This window comes from Gallus gallus, chromosome 1, assembly GCF_016699485.2.
Source record: "Gallus gallus isolate bGalGal1 chromosome 1, bGalGal1.mat.broiler.GRCg7b, whole genome shotgun sequence".
NCBI classification, from domain to species: Eukaryota; Metazoa; Chordata; class Aves; order Galliformes; family Phasianidae; genus Gallus; species Gallus gallus.
This window is the reverse complement of record NC_052532.1, coordinates 6,423,949-6,442,912: the sequence shown is the minus strand read 5'-3', so window position 1 is coordinate 6,442,912 and position 18,964 is coordinate 6,423,949. Positions and strand designations below refer to the sequence as shown.

Genomic DNA, 18,964 nt, shown 5'->3' with positions numbered 1-18,964 from the left:
ACAGTTAGGCTGCAATAAAGAAGTGCAGCCGATGAGCCCTAAAGCAATTGACTTTAATCCCTTAGAGATATGTTATTTTTTTTTTAATTTCTTACAGTAACAACTCGAGTCCTCACTTCTGGACCAAGCTTCCTCTGTGATAAATTCCATAAAAACACAGAAAAACGATGCCTAAAAATAAATCTTTATTCTGTAGTCATTCACTGCTGTACACAGGAACATCACAAATAAGGATAAGGAGGGTTTTACGTGCTATCTCTCTCTTTAAATATCACAACCAAAGAAATACTCTCTACTCAATCTTCCCAACTTCCTCTATCGTTCCTGTTTTGCAAATACACAAACACAAAACCCCTGCTCTCATTACAGGATCTGCACGAAGACCTTCCAGTAGTTCTGCAGTCTGACTACATGGGATTTGCTGGGATACATTTTGGTATTGAAGCGGAGGACTTTTTTGCCATAGTCAATGATGGGAATATACAGTGAGACTGATTTATGTGGAGAGCAGGTTTGCAATCAAGTATGCAATGGGACATTAGCCTCATCTGCTCCTTCTCTTCAAAGCCATCCAAAAATATCAGGGGTCACCAGAAACCTCAGTCCCTCCTCAAGCTGCGCATAGATAACCCAGGCACACAGCCCTGGCAGCCCATCCTGCTTACGGGGTGAAACTGCACTGGGATGTGGGGAGTAGTCATGTCCAACACAACTCCAGGCATGCCTATGTCAAAACACAAAATGGAGGCACGAAAAAGTTCATTTCGGAACTATTCTTACTGCTGCTTTTGGAAGACCATTCTCTATGCTGCATGTGGAAGAAGAAAGTTTGACTTAAGAAGATTTTTTTTTTCCTTTTGGCCTGCTGTTTCTCAATCTTAAGTCTATGCTGTGCAGTCCCGGGGTTCGATATTAATTGAAAGAGCTGATCTATTCCTGCCTTTGGTATGCACTTCAACATACTTCAATCGTATCCCCTTATAACTTTTTCTTTCCAGACCAAGGTACAGTCCTGTATTCTTCCACAGCTTCTTCTCTTTTAGCTTTCTTGTAAGTCAATGCTTGAAGCCCTTTACAAGTTAACCTTCTTAGACCTTTCACCATAGCTTAACCCTTCCCGGCTTCATACGAAATCATGCTGCTGTTCTCTGGACCTCTGCCCCTTTCTATAGAACGGTACTAAATATTGGTAACTGTAGTTTAAAACATGATCAAAAAAATCCTTCTTTAAGTGCTACGGTATTTCCTTGAAAGCTATATTCAATGCTCCCATTTATACAGCTCCACATTTTTAGTGCCTTTTTGACCACACGGACACAAAACATCATGTTAGTACTTTTATGGTATGTGCACTCTTCAAATCCTCTCCTGCTCTTGAATCTTTGAAAAAGATACTCATTCAACATCTGTGCTTGCTCAAAACTCAAATTTACTCTTCCTGCCCACAGTTCGTTTTACCTGTTTCTTTGTATGAGGTTGTTTGCTCCAGGTTACCTTCTCCCCCATCCAGTGCCTTTTGCGCGATCCAAAAAGTTGGATAGCAACTTAGCGGTTCTCTCTGTCAAAGCCATTTACATAGAGAGTGAAAAAGTATTGATCTCCAATACCAGTCCCTGTGGTTCTCCAATCATCATTCCCTCTTTTTCCCCTGGCCCGTAACCTTCCCCCATTCTAATCTGCCCTCGATCATCTAACCAGCTCCTTTCTCTGTATGAAAACGGGCCCTTCCCTGCTTCACCAGCAGCTGTGTGCATTAGGCTCCTGTGTGACGCTGTGTGAAATGCCCCTGGGAAATCCACCTTGATTATATACACAATTTCACACCTGTCCACTCTCAGAAAAACCTCTTGAAAACTCCAGCAGATTTGTAGAATAAGAATTACCTTTTATAAAAATCAGCTCACATCTACAGTATATTTTATAACGCTACTTATAACCCATATAAAATTTGAGAATTAAGGCTCTTGAAAGATTAAATTTAAACACCCCAAGGTCAGAAACCACAAAGTCAAAAACTCGACTTCATCACCTGCTCTCCCACCCTGTTGTGCTTGCATCTAACAGAAGAATTAGGCTTTTGCCAGTCTCTGTTGCATGATACTTCATACAGTGTACAAGGCATCGGCTAAAATAAGTACTTTTTCATTCAGTGCATGACAGATTTCAAGCCCAGAATTGTAACATAAGATCTCTCAGCTGTGATCAGTAAAATTTAGTCTAAAATATGCATGCACAATGGCTGCAGTCCTGAGTCTTGCAGTGTACATGCTCAGGACACAACTCTTCAGATCTCAAAAGCTAAACAACAGTCATGGGAACCTGCAAGAGCATCCTAAACTCAAAGTATGTCAGTGGAAAATATGTGGAGAAACCCTGACTCCTGCAGTGCTGGCTGAACAGACCTTCTAAAACAGTTTTGCAAAACACAATGCATTGAAATTGCTTCTGGGAGCAGGCAGAGTGGAATTAGCTGAGTGGTGTGGAAATGGTAGGCAAGGAGCACTTGGTTAACATCTTTGCTAATAATTAGGATGGGCCTGTGTGCCAAACAGGGTGCTTCTGCTCCAGTCCTGTGCAGGACTGCCTGAGTCCCCTCATCTCCTCCTTCCCCACAGGGAATGAGGCAGTGAGCAGGAATGTGGGGTTCGATGGAGTGGAGGATGCATTGCAGGCAGGAGGATCTCTGAAGGGCCTGCTTATAGCCACAGCTACACTCAAGCAATCAGATAACTTCTGCCTCTGATATGCCTTGCCCATCCTGTCTCGCCTGTATGTAGCAGATGAATGCCTCATTATCAGATTCCCCTGCTTGCTTCTCGGTAGACTTAAATTACCATGTTAAATAGGATAATAATAAACACTGGCCTTTAACTACAGCATGTCCTTGTTCACTCAGCATCCTACCTCTAATCTGATAACGGGTACACAAAAGGCAAGAGAGAGGTGGTTGTCACACGTGCCTTTACTTGCTTTCTGGGGAGAGATTCCTGCATGAGCAGGCTCAGCCTCATGCTTCATGGGTCCTTGAGCCCTGCAAGAATTAACAGGTATGGAAATGGGGGCAAGGTGCAAGAACGATGTTGCAGATCCGACCCAAGACTCTTTTGCTACATCTCAGAGAGCGTAAGCAGCCCTGTGCCATCAGCCTGCTTCAGCACTCCAACTCTTAAACAAAAGCAGTCAGAGAAATATTTCCATCTTACGAGAACAGTGGGGAAAAGGAGAAGCCATGGTGGTGCTGGATGCTATCTTCACATTGAGCTCGCTGCATTAGATGTGGAGGTATTACAGGAGCTCTTTTTAACAACTGATCTGAAAAAGTCATCTATCCACCCAGAATAAATTATATAAAGGAGGTAAGATGGACTGGGAGCAGAGACAGCTGATCTGCTGAGACTTTCAATCCCCTTAGCCCTCAGAAGCTGAAAGTGCTATTTATTTCAGTGCTACAGGATTTTCTGACAATTATTTTATTCTGTATGTGTGTGTATAGTGTTTGCCTAATCCCCTGGATTTCTCTTGTTGCAGAAAGATGAAGAAGTCTTACAAAACAACAGGGGATAAACACATGAAGTCAAATTACTTTGCTGAGCTCTTTCACGCATCTGAAAAGAACCAGAGGGCCGCAAACTCTGGACAGTACGAGGAGCTCCCTACTTATGGAGGGTATTCCAGCCATCACCCATTGAAATGTAGCCATCCCTGTGGTATAAGACTCAATTAACAAAGCTGCACAGAAGCAGCATTTCTGTGGAAGTAATGTTGTTTTTCTCTATTTTTACCAAATCCATCAAACTTGGCTTTCCCCCTCTCTTCTTTCAGCTTCAGCTTTTCATAGCTGGCAAGGAATACAAGAAGTAGGAAAGCAATGAACTAGGCCGTCTGTCGTTCGAGGGTATGAAAGGCAGTCTTAATAACAGCAGGAGAGAAAGAAGCAGCCGATGGTTATTTTTGACAGAACTGGGAGACACTCGGATTGCTGCTTCATAAACAGCTCATCAGAGGAAAAGTCTGTGCAAATGGCAGAAGCCCCTTTGGCCGAGCTAACAACACACAGCCCTCAACCGGTATGAGAAAAATCTTTCAAAAATCAAAATGTCTTCCTTCAAAGAAAAGAGCCAAGCCCAACCCCAAATGTGTACTAACACTAACTTGCATTTTCATCATTGCAATTCATGTTATTAAATACCAATTGCATGGCACAGGCAAAGCATTTCTCATGCACTGTGGTGAGAACAAGGCTATCAGATATTTTTCAGGGTGATTTTTTTGTTGTTTGTAATGGATTCTTAATCTCTCATGCAGAATCCTTTGTGCTACTGGATTAAGAAAATAAAGATCGTTCCTGGTCAAGGGATACCCACATGAAACTCAAGAGGTTTCTATATCTGGCAGCCTTGCTGGCAGCCTCAGCCAGGAGGAAGCATGGAGATAGGCTGCTCCACAGCTTCCAAGGAAAGAGCTGACCACCGGAGGACCTCACTGCTGTGTCAGGGAAATATAAGTCCGAAGGTTGTTCTGTTTTTCTGGGGGATTAATTTCATTGACTCTTAAAACATATAATGCTTGAAGTGACATAAAAGCATCATGTCAGAGTGGCTGAAAAGAGTCCTAGCGAAACAACAACAACAAAACACTTTTCAAAGTGAATATTGAATACGGGGACTACAAGGCTTCATAATTAGTCTACAATGATTTGCATGACCTGTGCTTAATCCTTATGCCTTCCAGCTGCCTGATGGACAGGTACTGTATAATGTAAAACACTACAGAAACGGGAATCAATGACTTTCCTCTGTCTAACCACAATATCATTCTCACTTCATTTACTGCTTTAGTGGGAAGGCATTTCTGTGGCTGAGGAATCAGCTCTTCCTAAATGGCCAAGTCTCAAAGTTCAGTATTTTAGTGGTTTAAACTAAGTAGGAGTTTGCTCATCCATAGCAGCCCGGACTGCTGAAAATCCAGTTGCCTGACCCCTTAATGCTGCTTTCTATCCAGTGTTACAAGCAAATGACACTCGGTGAGGGCACTGGGCTAACAGAGCAGGGGGCTGCATGCTCAGCTGCATCACTTCTAGGGAACGGAAGGAGGTGGAAGCAGAACTGAAACACTGCAATAACAAATACCTTCTGCTTCTGCAGTACTGGTGGAAGACAGCAATCCAATATGGGACTTGATAAGCAGCAGGGTACCCCAATGAGCCCTTTACCTGATGTTGTTGTGATACTGAGACAAAATACCTGTTTTTTTAGCCAGAAATGACATACCAAAAGATATCACTCAAAAGACAAACTGCTTAAATTGGGACAGCAAAGAGGAGGAAATGCTGAGCCTGGGCAGCACTGTGCACAAAGCATGGGGGCACCCGGAGTTGTGCTGTGTGCTGCACGTGACAGCCATTACCTCTCAGTGAACTAGAAATCTCAAGGGTGCTGCTTTGCACTGTTAGCGATCTGCTAGCCCACACTCTGTGAGATTCCCCATAAAGGATTTTAAACGCAGTGGTAGGAGAGGACTGAAAACGAGTAACTATTGAGTCATTTCACAACCAAGCACAAATGCCTCTGAGCGGTGCCAATTATTTGCAATGCCAGCAACAATTTAATATATGAAACGTGACAATCTCAAAGCGTAAGTGAAAAAACACAGAGAAAAAAAACACATTCTGTGAGACAAAATGTTCACTTTAAGGCTACACATAAGCCTATGTTATAATTATATAATACACAGAATTGTCACATGCCTAAATATGCACAGACATACAGCTCAAGAAAGCAATACAGTTAAGGACAAATGCTTCGTATGTGGCAGAAAAAATTGCAGAAAGAAAAAAAACCATCCTTTTCTTTTAGAAAAATACCATTGCCAAAAATCAATCCTTTAGCATGGCCACAAAAAGAAGAAATCAGATTTTTGAGAAAGGGCAGGGCAATTCTGTTTTTTAATTGTTATTGCCTCTGGAGCAATGACGTAGCAAGAGCCCACCGCTATTCTTTCTCTCCTTCTGTATCCTGAAAATCATTCCCACCTGGGGTGCAAAGAGAGGAAACAAAAGGAAGTAGAAAATTATATTTTTCATGAGCTAATCCTGGGAAAGTGACCGCTCAGGTTTCCATGTCTCTTGGCAATAATAATTTAAACAAGGATGGCAATCTTTTGTTATTTTTCGCACAGTTGGAATGCTCGCTTCCAGATAACAGACTTTTAAACTGCAATTTAAGAAGAAGAGGAAGACAGCAATCGATAGGTATTCAGGAGTTCTCTCCTCTTAGGAATGCTGCATAGCTCAACACAGTATGCTTCAAAACAGACAGCCCAGATGCAAGCCTCTTTGGAAATTCTAAAGGCAAGCAAGATCACTGAAAAAATCCCTGAAAGCAAACAGAGTACAACTACTGTACCTTTACTTTGGGGAGGGTTCTGACTTCTGTCTCGAAGAACATTAATCTGGTAGACAGCTCCGTAAGGCTCAAAAAGTTCTTTTAACTCTTTTTCCGACCATGAACGGGGAATCTGTCCAACAAACATCTTAATGGCATCTGGGTCTGGTTGGTCTGAATGATCCAAAGCTCCATTCATCTTGTTAGCTGTGCCGTTACTAGAAAGTGGAAGAAGAGATGAAAAAGAAAAGGCAAGTTAGGAGACTACGCAGTTTTCATGTGCACTAGATGCAGAAGATGATGTCAATTGGCACAGAGCAGGAAAAAAAATCGGTATTTAATTAATAGCATAAGTATTATGTACAAAAAACAATGCGATTACATTTTTCATTGAGTCTGGTTTTCTCTGCAGGCTGCTGCTTAATGTCATTATATAAGAAGAGTGCTGCACAACGCAAGCCAGTACTTTTGCATTTTAAAGCAGAGGAGAGTGGCAAGTAAGTACAGATTTCTCTCCATGGCCGTTGTAAACAGAACTGCTGCGAATTCTCACTGAACTGGCTACTGGCAGAAATAAGGCAGTGCTGGGGTGTGTGTGTGTGTGTGTTTTGTAATAAAGTCACATGAAAGGAATATGAAACACTTGGCAATCTGTCAGATGACTAATGCAAGATGCCAGCGATGAATTTGCAGATTGTGTGAAGCATCCATGTGTGCATCAAATTAGTATGATATTGCCTAGAATGGAAAACACTCCAGCTATGCGGCTGGTTGCTGCCGATTAGTTGCCTACGCTCTTTAAAAAGGAAAAGCAGTCTGGAGAGTGCCAGTCTAAAGCACATTGTTTATGGCAGCCTGGCACACAAAAATGCACCATTCAAAAGGAGAAAGCAGTGGTAAAATTGCTCAGAAAATTAAAATGCTGCTTCAGAAAGTTTTTCTCCATGCAGAGGACATGAAGCGTTTGAAATTTTTCACACCCTGTAAATTGTTCCCCTATTTGATCTCCAGATGTACAGCTAACTTCAAAACAACTCCACACTTATGCTGGGGAAAAGGACCTAGCAACCAAAAAAAAAGACCCTACTCTCTGAGACATGTGACATATTACGGCTTAGGAGGAGTACATCCTTGTAAGGAAAACAAAGAATTTAAATACTAAATGAAAGTAAAAATAAAACCCCCAACTCTTCTGCTGCTACTGATAATTAAGGATGATAATTTCGATTTGGCTAGAGATTCTGTAAGTGATATGAGATTTGGATGCTTGAATTTCAAGGAGGAACACCAATGAGATGTGACTTTCAGTGCACACCTCCCATCCTCCCACTGGGGGAAGTGAGGAGAAGGCACGCGTTCAGCACCGCCGAGCGTTGATCATCCCAACCTTCATGGATCCCAGAGCCACCTGCCACTACTGAAAAACTTTGCTTCAATTACACGTTCTCCATTTGACAGTTGTTCAAGAGAGAATGACCACAGGCAGGCTTGGAAGACCCTGAGATCTGTACAGCCGGACCAAAATCATTTCATGTGTGAAAAAGGAAAAGCTAAGAATGGCAAGAAAGAAACTACGTTGTGTCATTCTCCAGCATCACAGCTGGAACACGTGCCAGGACAGATTATTTAGTCCTCTGTGCTCCATCTCCCTGGAAGTGCAAGGCACTCAAATGTATTAATACACCCCTAATATCTTCTGCACTTGCCGTGCTTACTGCAGGAAGGAGAAAATTATATTAAAGGTAGACTGTAAACCAACAACAAGAAGCTGCATTGTTACTTGTGAAGTGCCTTTAACATGGATCAGCAGGCAATGGGATTTATCACACTCATTTATTAGACAAAATTCCCATTGATCCTAGTGGGAGTCTTGCCTGAGTAACAGACTGAAGGATTTGGCCCAGCCTTTTCTATCGTGTTTCATGCACAAATGCCCTCTCTTGTTTGACAGATGCTCTTTGTTTGAGCATTCTCTGCAGGTCCCAAGAACACCAATGATGATTTCTCCATTAGAAGCTATGTTTTCTACACAGACCTAATAGACACCTCCATTGACACCCTAAACAATCCCCACCTCAGACTCTAGGAAACAAAAAGCTCCTAGCTCTTTCCAATGATACACAATGGGAGCAACTTTTGAGGCTCACATGGAGAGCTGAGCACCCACATGACACGCAGAGCTCTGGAAAAATACACCCTACTGTTTCTTCAGATTTCCTATTTGTTTATGCAGTGCATAAAACAACCACCCTAATAGGAAGTAAAAATAAATCCCTGACCTATAGCTTAAAATAGCAGAGGAAGATGCACCCACACTATTTTGTACCTGCAAAGACAGGAAAAGGCAGCAGCTGCACTGTGCAGCTTTGTGCTATGCTCAGGTGAGTGTGTTCCTTCAGAAATCAGCTTCACTTTTCACTTCATTTGTTCTCTGCTTTGTTTACACTAAAAAATGAGTCAAGTTCCTTTTTAAATTATGCCCTTCATCCACTGTCTCTGCTGGATCTCTTCTTTAAGAAATCCACACGTAATTATGGTGTTAGCCCCAAATTACAGCAGAGGTCGTATTTAATAAAGAATAAGTTTATGCCTTTGCTTTTTCCTTTACCCAAACCACCTTTACCACTGAGAGCACTACTACAATTTCCATTGCTAACAAGACAATTTTGAGGAAACCACAAAACCTAACACTTCTAACTGTTTATTCAGGTTAATTGCTCCATTACCATCAAGTTCCTGCTTTCAGCCAAAGGTGCAGGCACAGGCAAAGATCTCTTCTAATTCAACACAGTGCTTACACACTTTCTTTACTTTGGTGGGGCTGAAGAGCAATTACATTGATCATATTCCTTAAATGCTTTATTGGATAAAGATGGCTGAATGCTCTGACTGCAGGTGTAGGCTACGGTATGCTGTGACACAACGCTCCAGGGGACAGGTTTTGTCACTCGCTGCCTGAATTAACTTGGGCAAGTCATTAAAACTTCTCCGGATTTAATTCCACCATCCTCTGACAGCTCTGCCAGTCTGCTAACTGTTGCAGATTTAGGAAAAAAAAAAAAAAACACAAGCATGACTTCAAGATTTTTCATTATAATTCTTTCCTACCAGAGGGTTGGAGTTGTACTGAGCTGCCAACGTTATGGAAATGGGGACAGGCAAGTTGAGCCCATAGGGAAGGCAGTGAGCTCTGCCAGCATCATCAGGCTCCTCATTAAGTTACGTTTGACTTCAGTGCAAATGAATGCTACTGAGGGTTTTGGAAGAACGGTTCCCCACCTCTGTTGGGGTTTCAAGGAGGGCATCAGCACTTGCAGAAGCATCCTCATCCACAGTTGACAGTAGGTAGAGGACTACAGCCAACTCGAATGAACTGAACAAGTAGATAATAGGGAGATAACAATGAAAAAAAACCATCCAACAAAACGGAACAGTTTTATACAGTCTATGGAATAAATCCCTTCCGTATACTAGAATCATCCACTGAGGAACAGTAACTATAAAGCACACCTGACTGAGAGTTCAGCTCTCACTGAGCTTGTTCAGGTGAATGCAAATCCAATCACATATTTTTGACCCCCTCACAAACTCTCTCTACTAGAGGTGAGTTCCCTTATTCTCTCCTAGTCTCCATCTTCACCAGTCTGGCAGGAACTGCTCTGGGCAAAGACCTCGTAGTGGCCAACAGCAAAATAGCTTTTTGTCACTCTTCCCTGCCACAGTCACTCCCACAGGGAGCAGTTCCTTCCTGCCCCCATCTTCCTCACCCACTTTACCCAGGAAAAAGAATCACAGAACCATAGAATATCCCAGTATCCCATGAGTCCTCCCCTGAGTCTCCTTGTCTAGGCCAAACAAACCAAGGGACCTCAGTCACACATCACATGCCTTGTCCTCAAGGCACTTCATCATCTCAATATCCCTCCTTTGGACACTTTTAATAACAACACAAAAAAGAAATCACACATTAAACTTTTTAAGAGATTTCAAGCAGTCTTTGTGAAAGCTTAGGACCATTTCTTGCAAGCATGAGTGTAGAGATAGCTGTGGCTAGGAGACACTACTAAGAAGAGAATCCCTTGACAATTACTGTCAGTATCCAAATGATGACATACATAAAGAAAGAGAAGAATTAGATTATGTGGCTTGCTGTCTCTACACCGCAGCAACCCTTCCCTCTGCGGCCAATTTAGCCCATTGGACTCTGGGATGACCCAGCACATCATCCTTGCTGACAAGGTGTCATCTGTATCGGAGAGAGCAGCCTGAGGGCAGAGATTAAGCCACCGAGTTGCTGGCTGCTTGTGGTCGCTGCCAGAGCATCGTCTCTCTCAATTTGTGCCAATTTTCTTTCTAATAACCTAACTACCATTCCATCATTTCAGCAAGTTGACAGGGCCACTCTTTGAGGAGCTAGAGATTGTTTTAATATCACTGCTGCTTAAGCAGGGGCACTGGCAAAACCCACTAGATGCCTTCTCTGCCTCTCCCATTCATATCTGTCATTATGGCAAGGCTGCTAAAGTGCACTGACTGCTAAGGAGGGCAGTCTTAAGGAACAAAATCCGAATCAAAAGGAACCCTCTTAAATTCATCACTGTTAATATATTTTGCATTAATCCCCACTCACTTCCATTCACAAACTAGATGACAAGCCAGGTGCTGAAAACCTGTTGTTATGGGGACTGAGTAGGTTTGCATAAAAGCTGTGTTTCAAACCCATTTTCAGTCCGAGTCAAATTGCTTCTCAGTCTCCTGTTTTGGTTGGTTTCTCTTGCAGTCCTCACCCTACTTTGGTTGTTTTGCTGTTTTGTTGGAGATTTTCTCTTTTCACACTTAACAGTACATGACCAAACAGCATCCCTTAGAAGAACATTTAACTTCTAAGCATCAAAGGACAAGAAAAGCATGATGACAAAGAAGCTGGAAGTGTAAAGATTACTAAATCCAGCCTAGCACAAAGACATTTGCAGGCATCAGGGTTTTACAGTACCAAATATTTACATTTCAGCTGTGTGATCACTGTCAGGATATGGGATGAGCACCAAAGGGACACCATCACTTTGAAGGACTTCAACTGCTGGCAGAAGAGATGAAAAACCACCACCTTACCATGCTTGAAAATCCAAACTGCTGGATTATGAGCAAATTTTATCTGGAAGGACTCAAAAGGGCTTTATAAGCTCATTGTTTAGAGAGGAATGACTTCATTGTAAGGTGACAGACGGCAGCTGTTTAATGACATGGAGCATTATCGCACAACAATTTCAGGCAGGAAGGGTAGAACAATACCATACTCCATTGGAAACTGCAGGGGGCTGGGATTTAGAGACACAGAATGTAATTACCTAAATTGGATTCTGGCCAGCAAAAAAGGGCCAGAACCTCTGACAAAAAAAAATAATATAAAATAGAAGCCATTCCATTTTTTTGTAAGCTGTGAATGACTAAATACCTGTGTTTTGGGGGCAAAAAAGGCACCTCCAGAAGAGTATTCACAAAGCAGTAGCTCAGCAGCAGCTTGGAGGAAAGGATGTTTCATAAATCATTCACTGCACCCGCTGTAATGTCTTGTACAGTTTTTGGCTGAACTATAAACCACCACTACCACTAGTTATTATTAAGTTACACCAATCCATACTGGCAGTTGCTGAATGACTCTGACATCATACCCAATTAACGTAGAAGCACACAGTGGGACCAGTCCCGCGTTTGTAGTGATGTCTACAAAGCAATTTTTGACAGGTTTCTCTACGCCCATAGGCAAGGTGACAACTTTTAGCGTCTGTACAGCTTGCTAACCTGGCTTTATGCTACACTGAAGGCCAACTGCAATTTCAGGAGGGATCCAAAACTCTGAGCTCGCAAAACATTCTCCTTTACTTCGTTTTACAGACTCGTAGAGCCTTGTAACAAAGAGACAAGTAATTCTTCATCCATCCAGCAGAGAGCAACAGTACTTGCACTCACACACATGAGCTACACAGACAATTCTGATGGTTTTTAATACCTGCCATCCAATGCTGAGATTTTATTCTTGTCAATAGCTAATAATACTCAAGTGCTCACAAAGCACTGAACGGTAAATGCAAAGATGTTTTCTTGCATTGCCTTTATGCCTGTGGAAATTATCTGTAAAAGCATAATGTTGCTTAAGACAACACAGTCTTTTTTACTGCCCTGACAAGCAATTTAAATTCACAGTCATTTGTTTTCTGATGGAGTCAGTGTTCAGCTCAGCTTTGCTAACTCTCTGTGTACAACAGACCATGGTAAAACATAGGTCCTAGAAAGGACTACTTGCTTTCCAATAAACTCCAAATTTAGCACATGCCATCACTGTCATGCCTTATACGCAAATTTTTGGTAGGCTGAGGAAGTAGCACCATGTCACAGAGGAGGACTCTTGATAATCTGAGGAAAAAACTCTTTTCCTACACTGAAAAACATTTCACAATGAATACATTCAGGCTGGGAGAAGGAGAAGCAGTGGGAAGTCAACTTTCAAACAGGTGGGTCAGAGCTCGTGCTGCTAAGGGTAACATGAATTGGGTACAGTACTGAACCACACACATACAAGAAAAACATCAGCGCACACCTGAGATAAAATAAATTATTCTTCAGAGATTCCTCATTAGTATTACAGGAAGGAAACGAGGATACAAAGGAAATCATAATATCTATGTTAAAATGCAACTGCTGCGTGCACTTGCGGTGCACATTAGAGCGCATGCACTCACTCCACTGTGCTGAGGCTTGTTGCCTTCCTAAAAGAAGCCCTAAGAGCTGTGCTCACCAAAGCAAACGAGATCATGACCTGGCTGTCACCTCCCCATGCTCACTGCTAACTATGTACCTCTAGAGGCTTCTGGCTGTTCTGGTTCTGACCTTTGGGTCGCTGCATCACCTCCATTCCAAAACAGTTTGATTTAAGCCTGAGGTTTCAGACCAAAGTGTGAAGATCCCTTGCATACGTGTTTAAAAGCAAATGAGTTTATTTTAATGTTGTACTTTTGGTAACGCTTCCTAGAACTGTAGAGGCAAGCAGCAATAACGTCACAAAAGCTCTGCATATCTGCTACAGAAAAAAAAAAAAAAACACATTCAAAATTATCTTAAAAAAAATCAAAGAACAAAAATGATATTCAGTGTGGTGCCTTCAAACTGTCTCAACTCTTCCCACTGGTGTGTGGACCTACTTTATAGCCAGAAAATTATTCTGTAGAACATGCAGTAGTGCTCTGTGATGTGCTTCTGCTGTACACGGATGAAAGTGGATTAACTCACCCAAGTTAAAATACCTACTTTAGATTACACACATGCACATGCATATGTATAAAAACAAGGGAAAGAGTGTGTGCAGAAGGGAAGGTAAACAGGGAGAGGAAGAGCTGCTTATTTTAAAGTCTTCTATTTTAGGAACAAATTAAAATATCATTACTAGTTCATCCAATAGTGGCAGCAAACAATTAAATGCACCATCTGTACAGGTCAGAACTGGGTAGTATCTTTTTTTTTTTATGCTGATAAAACTTACAATGGTCTATTTTCAGTATATTTAAGTATTTCCTACACTGGCCCATAACTCTGGCCCCATTTTTACTAAACTGGAACTAGTAAAAGCTCAATGTTCAGTAGAAGACAGCCGCCCCTTAATGGCTGAAGGAAGCCAAGCCCACCCCCTTTCTTGAGTTTGATCCCTGTCTTGTTCTCCTATGGATGAGGATCACTAATTTCGAAGAACACATGACAAGAATGACTAACAGTGCTTGGAGATCTTCATGGAGGGGCTGTGTATTAGCCCCAGCTTTGGTCTTCCAGGCTTTCCTGCAGGCTTTGGAAGCTAATTAATCCAAGTCTGGATGAGGTCCTCCAGGCATCACCGCTCTGCAAGACAGAGCTCTGCTCAGGCAACTACCCAAGAAGTCAGTTTTGCTTCCTGAGCAGAATTTGCTCTGTACGTTAAATCTTCAGACTAACTTGGGTCTGCCTCTGTCAGCTGTAGGGTTGGTACATTTCTAGCTTCACGCAGCAATAAAAAAAATAATGCAAGAGTTTAAACATTACCAATAAATACCAAAGGCGTGATTTTTAAAAATCTTTTTTTTTTTTTTTTTTTTGTGTTGGCCAACTCACAGGTGGATATCTGCACATCTGGTTTTGACCTCAAGAGTTCAGCATTAACAAAGGCTTCTCATTTATCATTTTTGCATCTCTGTCTTGGCAAGAGGAGAACCTTGGCAGTTCACCATAACTATGATGCTTACAAACAATGCCTGTGACTTTGTGTTTCATTTCTAACGTACTCCTTACTGTCTCTTCCCACTGTAATCTCTTTGGGCAGAGGCTGTCCTTTTGTGTAAATATCTGCGTTATATCTAAAATAGACTGAAATTGCAGAGGGGCCCACTCCTCATTAATGGAAGCCGGAAAATACCACAGAGAGTGCTCATGCACTTGCACAAGGACATTACATGTTTGGAGAACCGATTGACATATTTCTCCTATGAACTTGCATCTGAAGTAGCTGACTGCTCAGTATTAACGAGGTGGATTATTAATGCTTTGCTTAACTGATTACACATATTTGCAATGAAGCATACTCTTTTCTGTGTGGCAGAAAACAGTTATTGGTATTACTTTAAAAAAGAACAGTATTTGATTACTCCCAAATGCATGTATCTTTGTGTCATGCCAACAATCAAATTAGAACAGTATCAGGCTTTTAAAATTCAGGACACGTAGGACCATCTGTTTTCTTGTCAACAACCTCAGCCTCTCTCTCCATATACCAAACACTGCTCAAAATGTATTTTGTTGCTGCACGGCTCCCTTCTTCCTTTCCCCCCCCAAACTTCAATGTAGTAATTAGTGATGTGACCATTTCAGCATTCTTATCTTCAGCCTGGCAGTCATCTGCAAGTTCTGAGGTTCACAAAGACTTGCCTACTTCATGGCCAACTGCATCCTGGAGCTGAGGAGGGATGGAGGAGATGGGCAGGAGTCCTCCAAGCATTTGTGCAGAAACACATCAGTGGTTTTGGCAGACTAAAACTGAACAGTTATTGTAGGAAGTACTTTACAACCCAACATATTTCAAGCCTGGCACCCATATGTGTATGCATACACTGGTACCCACTCACTGCCGAGCTTCACAGAGCACAGATCTATTTTCATAGTGCCCAAAACGGAGTGAGGTCAGCAGTTCACATCCAACGTGGCTGTTCTATCTAAGTAGCTTCTTTATAAAGGGAATGGAAGATCGCAGCTCTTCCCATACTAAGGGTAGAACTAGTTTCAGTTAGCTATTCATTTATAGGAGATCTGAAATAAAGCAAGCTGAGATATTCAATTTTCTTACTTGAAACAATATAACCTATCAGGCTTGCTCTTCCTGCCTCCATCTACAAATCACAATATAAGAAAAGATTACTGTCCAAAATATGATGCAATTGTAATTTTAAGAAGTTGAGCATCATTATAGCAAAATCCCCCTCAGCTGATTTTTTTTAAACCATTTCTTCATTTTTTTTGACACCACATCTGGCATATAGAATACAGATGATCATTTGTTTATATATCTGTCTAAATGCCTTTTCCAAACACAGCCAGATGGAGCCTTTCAAAATCAAATTAATTTCAGATTAATTCACTCTGGACCCACTCCAGTTTCATGACTCTATGCTTTGAGGCACCATCTAAATTGATTTAGAGTCATGAACTTAAAGAGCTCAAGTCCTTAGGTATAGAAGAAAAAGATCCTTCTTGCATACTGAAAGAGTCAGCAAATCAGGAGTCTGCAATTGTAAGTTTTTGCTGCTTCAAGCAACCCCCCAAATCAACCTCAGAATGCATTAGTCTATAAAGTGTCAAAATCTCCTGAAACCATTCATATTTCACCCCCCCAAAAATCACACTAGAATTTATATCGCCAATGCTCTAACTTCCCTTGACGAGCCCAATAAAATTTATTGCTCTAATTAAAAAAGCAAAATAAAAAATAGTTTTGTTCTAAACCTTGCAATAAGCAGCATAGAAAGACAGGAGACAGGTAATAAAAATCTCCACTACAATAAATCTATCTATCTGAGGAGTTATAAACAAATGTAGCCTGCAAACACTGTGGGCTTGCATACCGTCAATCCTCCACGTATGCCTTTATTATCTCACTTGTTTCAATTGCAATTTGGGTTTCCATGGAGATGTAACAGTCAACTCAGGAAAATTATAAGATAAATGTCAGGCAGTGATAACGGTGTTAATGAAGCTTCATTGACAAGCAGAACTGTGCTTCAAATAATAGGCATATTTCTATTAGCATATGTATAACCTGTCCGGAAGAAGAAGAAAAATTCCCAACAACTGGGAAAGACAATATTAAAAAATTAAAATGAAATCGTGTACATATAAGACACATTACACACAATGAAATACTGCATCTATGTGAAATGATGAATTCCTAACAAAGTGAGGAGATGTTGGTTCAAAATTTAATTGCCTGCTTCCTTTTGAAATATTTTGCACATATCACACTGAAAAAGTGCTCAGCTGACATGCACAGATGCACTTCTGCATGGTGTGACACTTATTTCCTTACCATGCAAAGCTGGAAGGATCTGCCTCACCAGGTACTTTAAAGCATGCAATTTCACAATGCACAAATACAGCTACAGTGAGCTGTTATAAAGATGCACACCTCGGTGGCAACACGAATGGTGTATACACAAACACAGCTCTTGGGTACTGCAGGATGGCCTACCAGGGTACCTAAGGTAAGAGGTGCAAAGATGTTCACTGCCTATCTGTTAAGTGGCATTGCTGTTGGCTGGAAAGACAAGAGGTGGCAGAGGTTGTTCCATCTCTTCTACATCACCACCTGGACTTTGAAACTCTTTCAGATGGAATCCACCCTGTTGTAAGAGTGAAGTGTCTTGGAAAACTGGGTTCTGGTATTAGATGAGTGTTAGAGAGGCAGCAGATAAAATGACAACATTGAAAATTCAGGATCAGGCTTGGTTTAGTGTCAGAGAAGGGGGAAATCCTAAACATACAGGCAAACAAAGAAGAAAATCTTTATCCTTCTCAAGGCTTGATGGTGAAGCACACGGGCAGGAAAAACTGTGCACATTGTGGAAAGCTCTGCACTATTACTCTTATGAATAAACTTATGAAAATGTAGCTCTTCTGAACGTGTATGCAGGGCAGAAAACAAGATGATTTTACAATTTAAATGGAAAATACAGCAGGGGTTTGGGTCAGGGGCAGAGGGGCTCTTTGTCCTATGTTCCTTCCACCTCTTCCAAATTCTGCCTGTTTAGTAAAGGAGACCATGAGTGCTGTCTTGGAAATACTTCCCAATTCTTCAAAGAGGAGTATGGAAATCTCTTTGTCTAGCCAGGTTGTAGGAGGAGAAAACGGAGTTGGAGAAGTACCCAGACTTTCTGTAGAGCTGACCTCAGCTCTGATCAGACTACTCAACAACAAAGTTAATGTGTATATATATATACATATATATATATATATATATTTCATGTCATATTACTGAGAAGTTTAAAAAAATCCAAACTTCTGAATCTTTTATAACCACTTCTCCATACTACATACTAAAAAACCTAAGTACCTCGTTAGGTTGCTGCTAAAATGTCAATAGTTAGCAAGCGATTCTCCCCAGTGATTTCCAGTGTACTTACAACTCACTTTATTGTAACTCACTTTAGTGCATTTTTTTTTTGTGGGGAAAAAAAAAGAAACAACAACAACAACAAAAACCCCAAAAACAAACAAAAAAACCCCAAATCTTCACTATGACTGGTAGTTGATTCTATGTTAAAGCATAAATCCTCATGATAACTTCATGGAATTAAGCTGGAGCATGGCTTCCCCTGCAGCTGGGAAAGTCTTATGCAGCATTGCTAGTGTCAAATGTTCTCAGAACCAAGTCCCACCAAATTCACCATTACCAACACATGCAACTGTGATGTGGAGATTACAAAAGAGAAAATGGCTTCAAATCCAGGCTGCTAAGCAATTTTTAATAGAAAAAACACTATGCGTGCAGGATAGGAACTACTGCCCTGTGCACATAACAAAATGTGTCACACTGTCTCCGTTTCTCACTTGTTGAAAGGTCTACATTCCATTACAGTGTGTGCTCTACACTCTTCAAAACATGATTTTTTCTCCTATGTATTTTGGGTTGCCAGCATATTCTTTAAAAGCTAAAGAGAGTGGTTATGTAAATGTACTAGCACACAAGTAGTCAATAGATAATATTAAAGTGCAAGATATTATTTAGTTTCTTATATTTACCCTCATCTTACCAAGTTATTTTGCTTCCCTGGTTTATGTGGCTACAGTGTTCTTTTGAGGCTTACAAAAAACAAACAAACAAACAAAAAAAAAAACCCAAAAAACTACATATAATTCAGAAAGGAGCCACTCTCCTTTTAATGGCATCATTCAAAGCAATGAAAAGCCTCAGGAAAACGGGTTTAACTGTTCCTAATAAACATTTAGAAAAAATCCCAACATAACCACACCCTAACACGCACACTTCCGAAGCCATGTGGCAGTCATTTGTG

At 41.2% G+C, this 18,964-nt stretch overlaps 1 protein-coding gene across 1 annotated transcript in view; it reads right to left on the bottom strand.

Annotated features, from left to right (window-relative positions):
• Window positions 1–18,964, bottom strand: part of CELF2 (CUGBP Elav-like family member 2) — a 195,877-nt gene that overhangs the window by 119,776 nt on the left and 57,137 nt on the right. Inside the window, 1 exon segment of the mRNA NM_204260.2 lies at window positions 6,405–6,601. Coding sequence (NP_989591.2) covers window positions 6,405–6,582 — 178 coding nt within the window. The 5' untranslated portion in view covers window positions 6,583–6,601.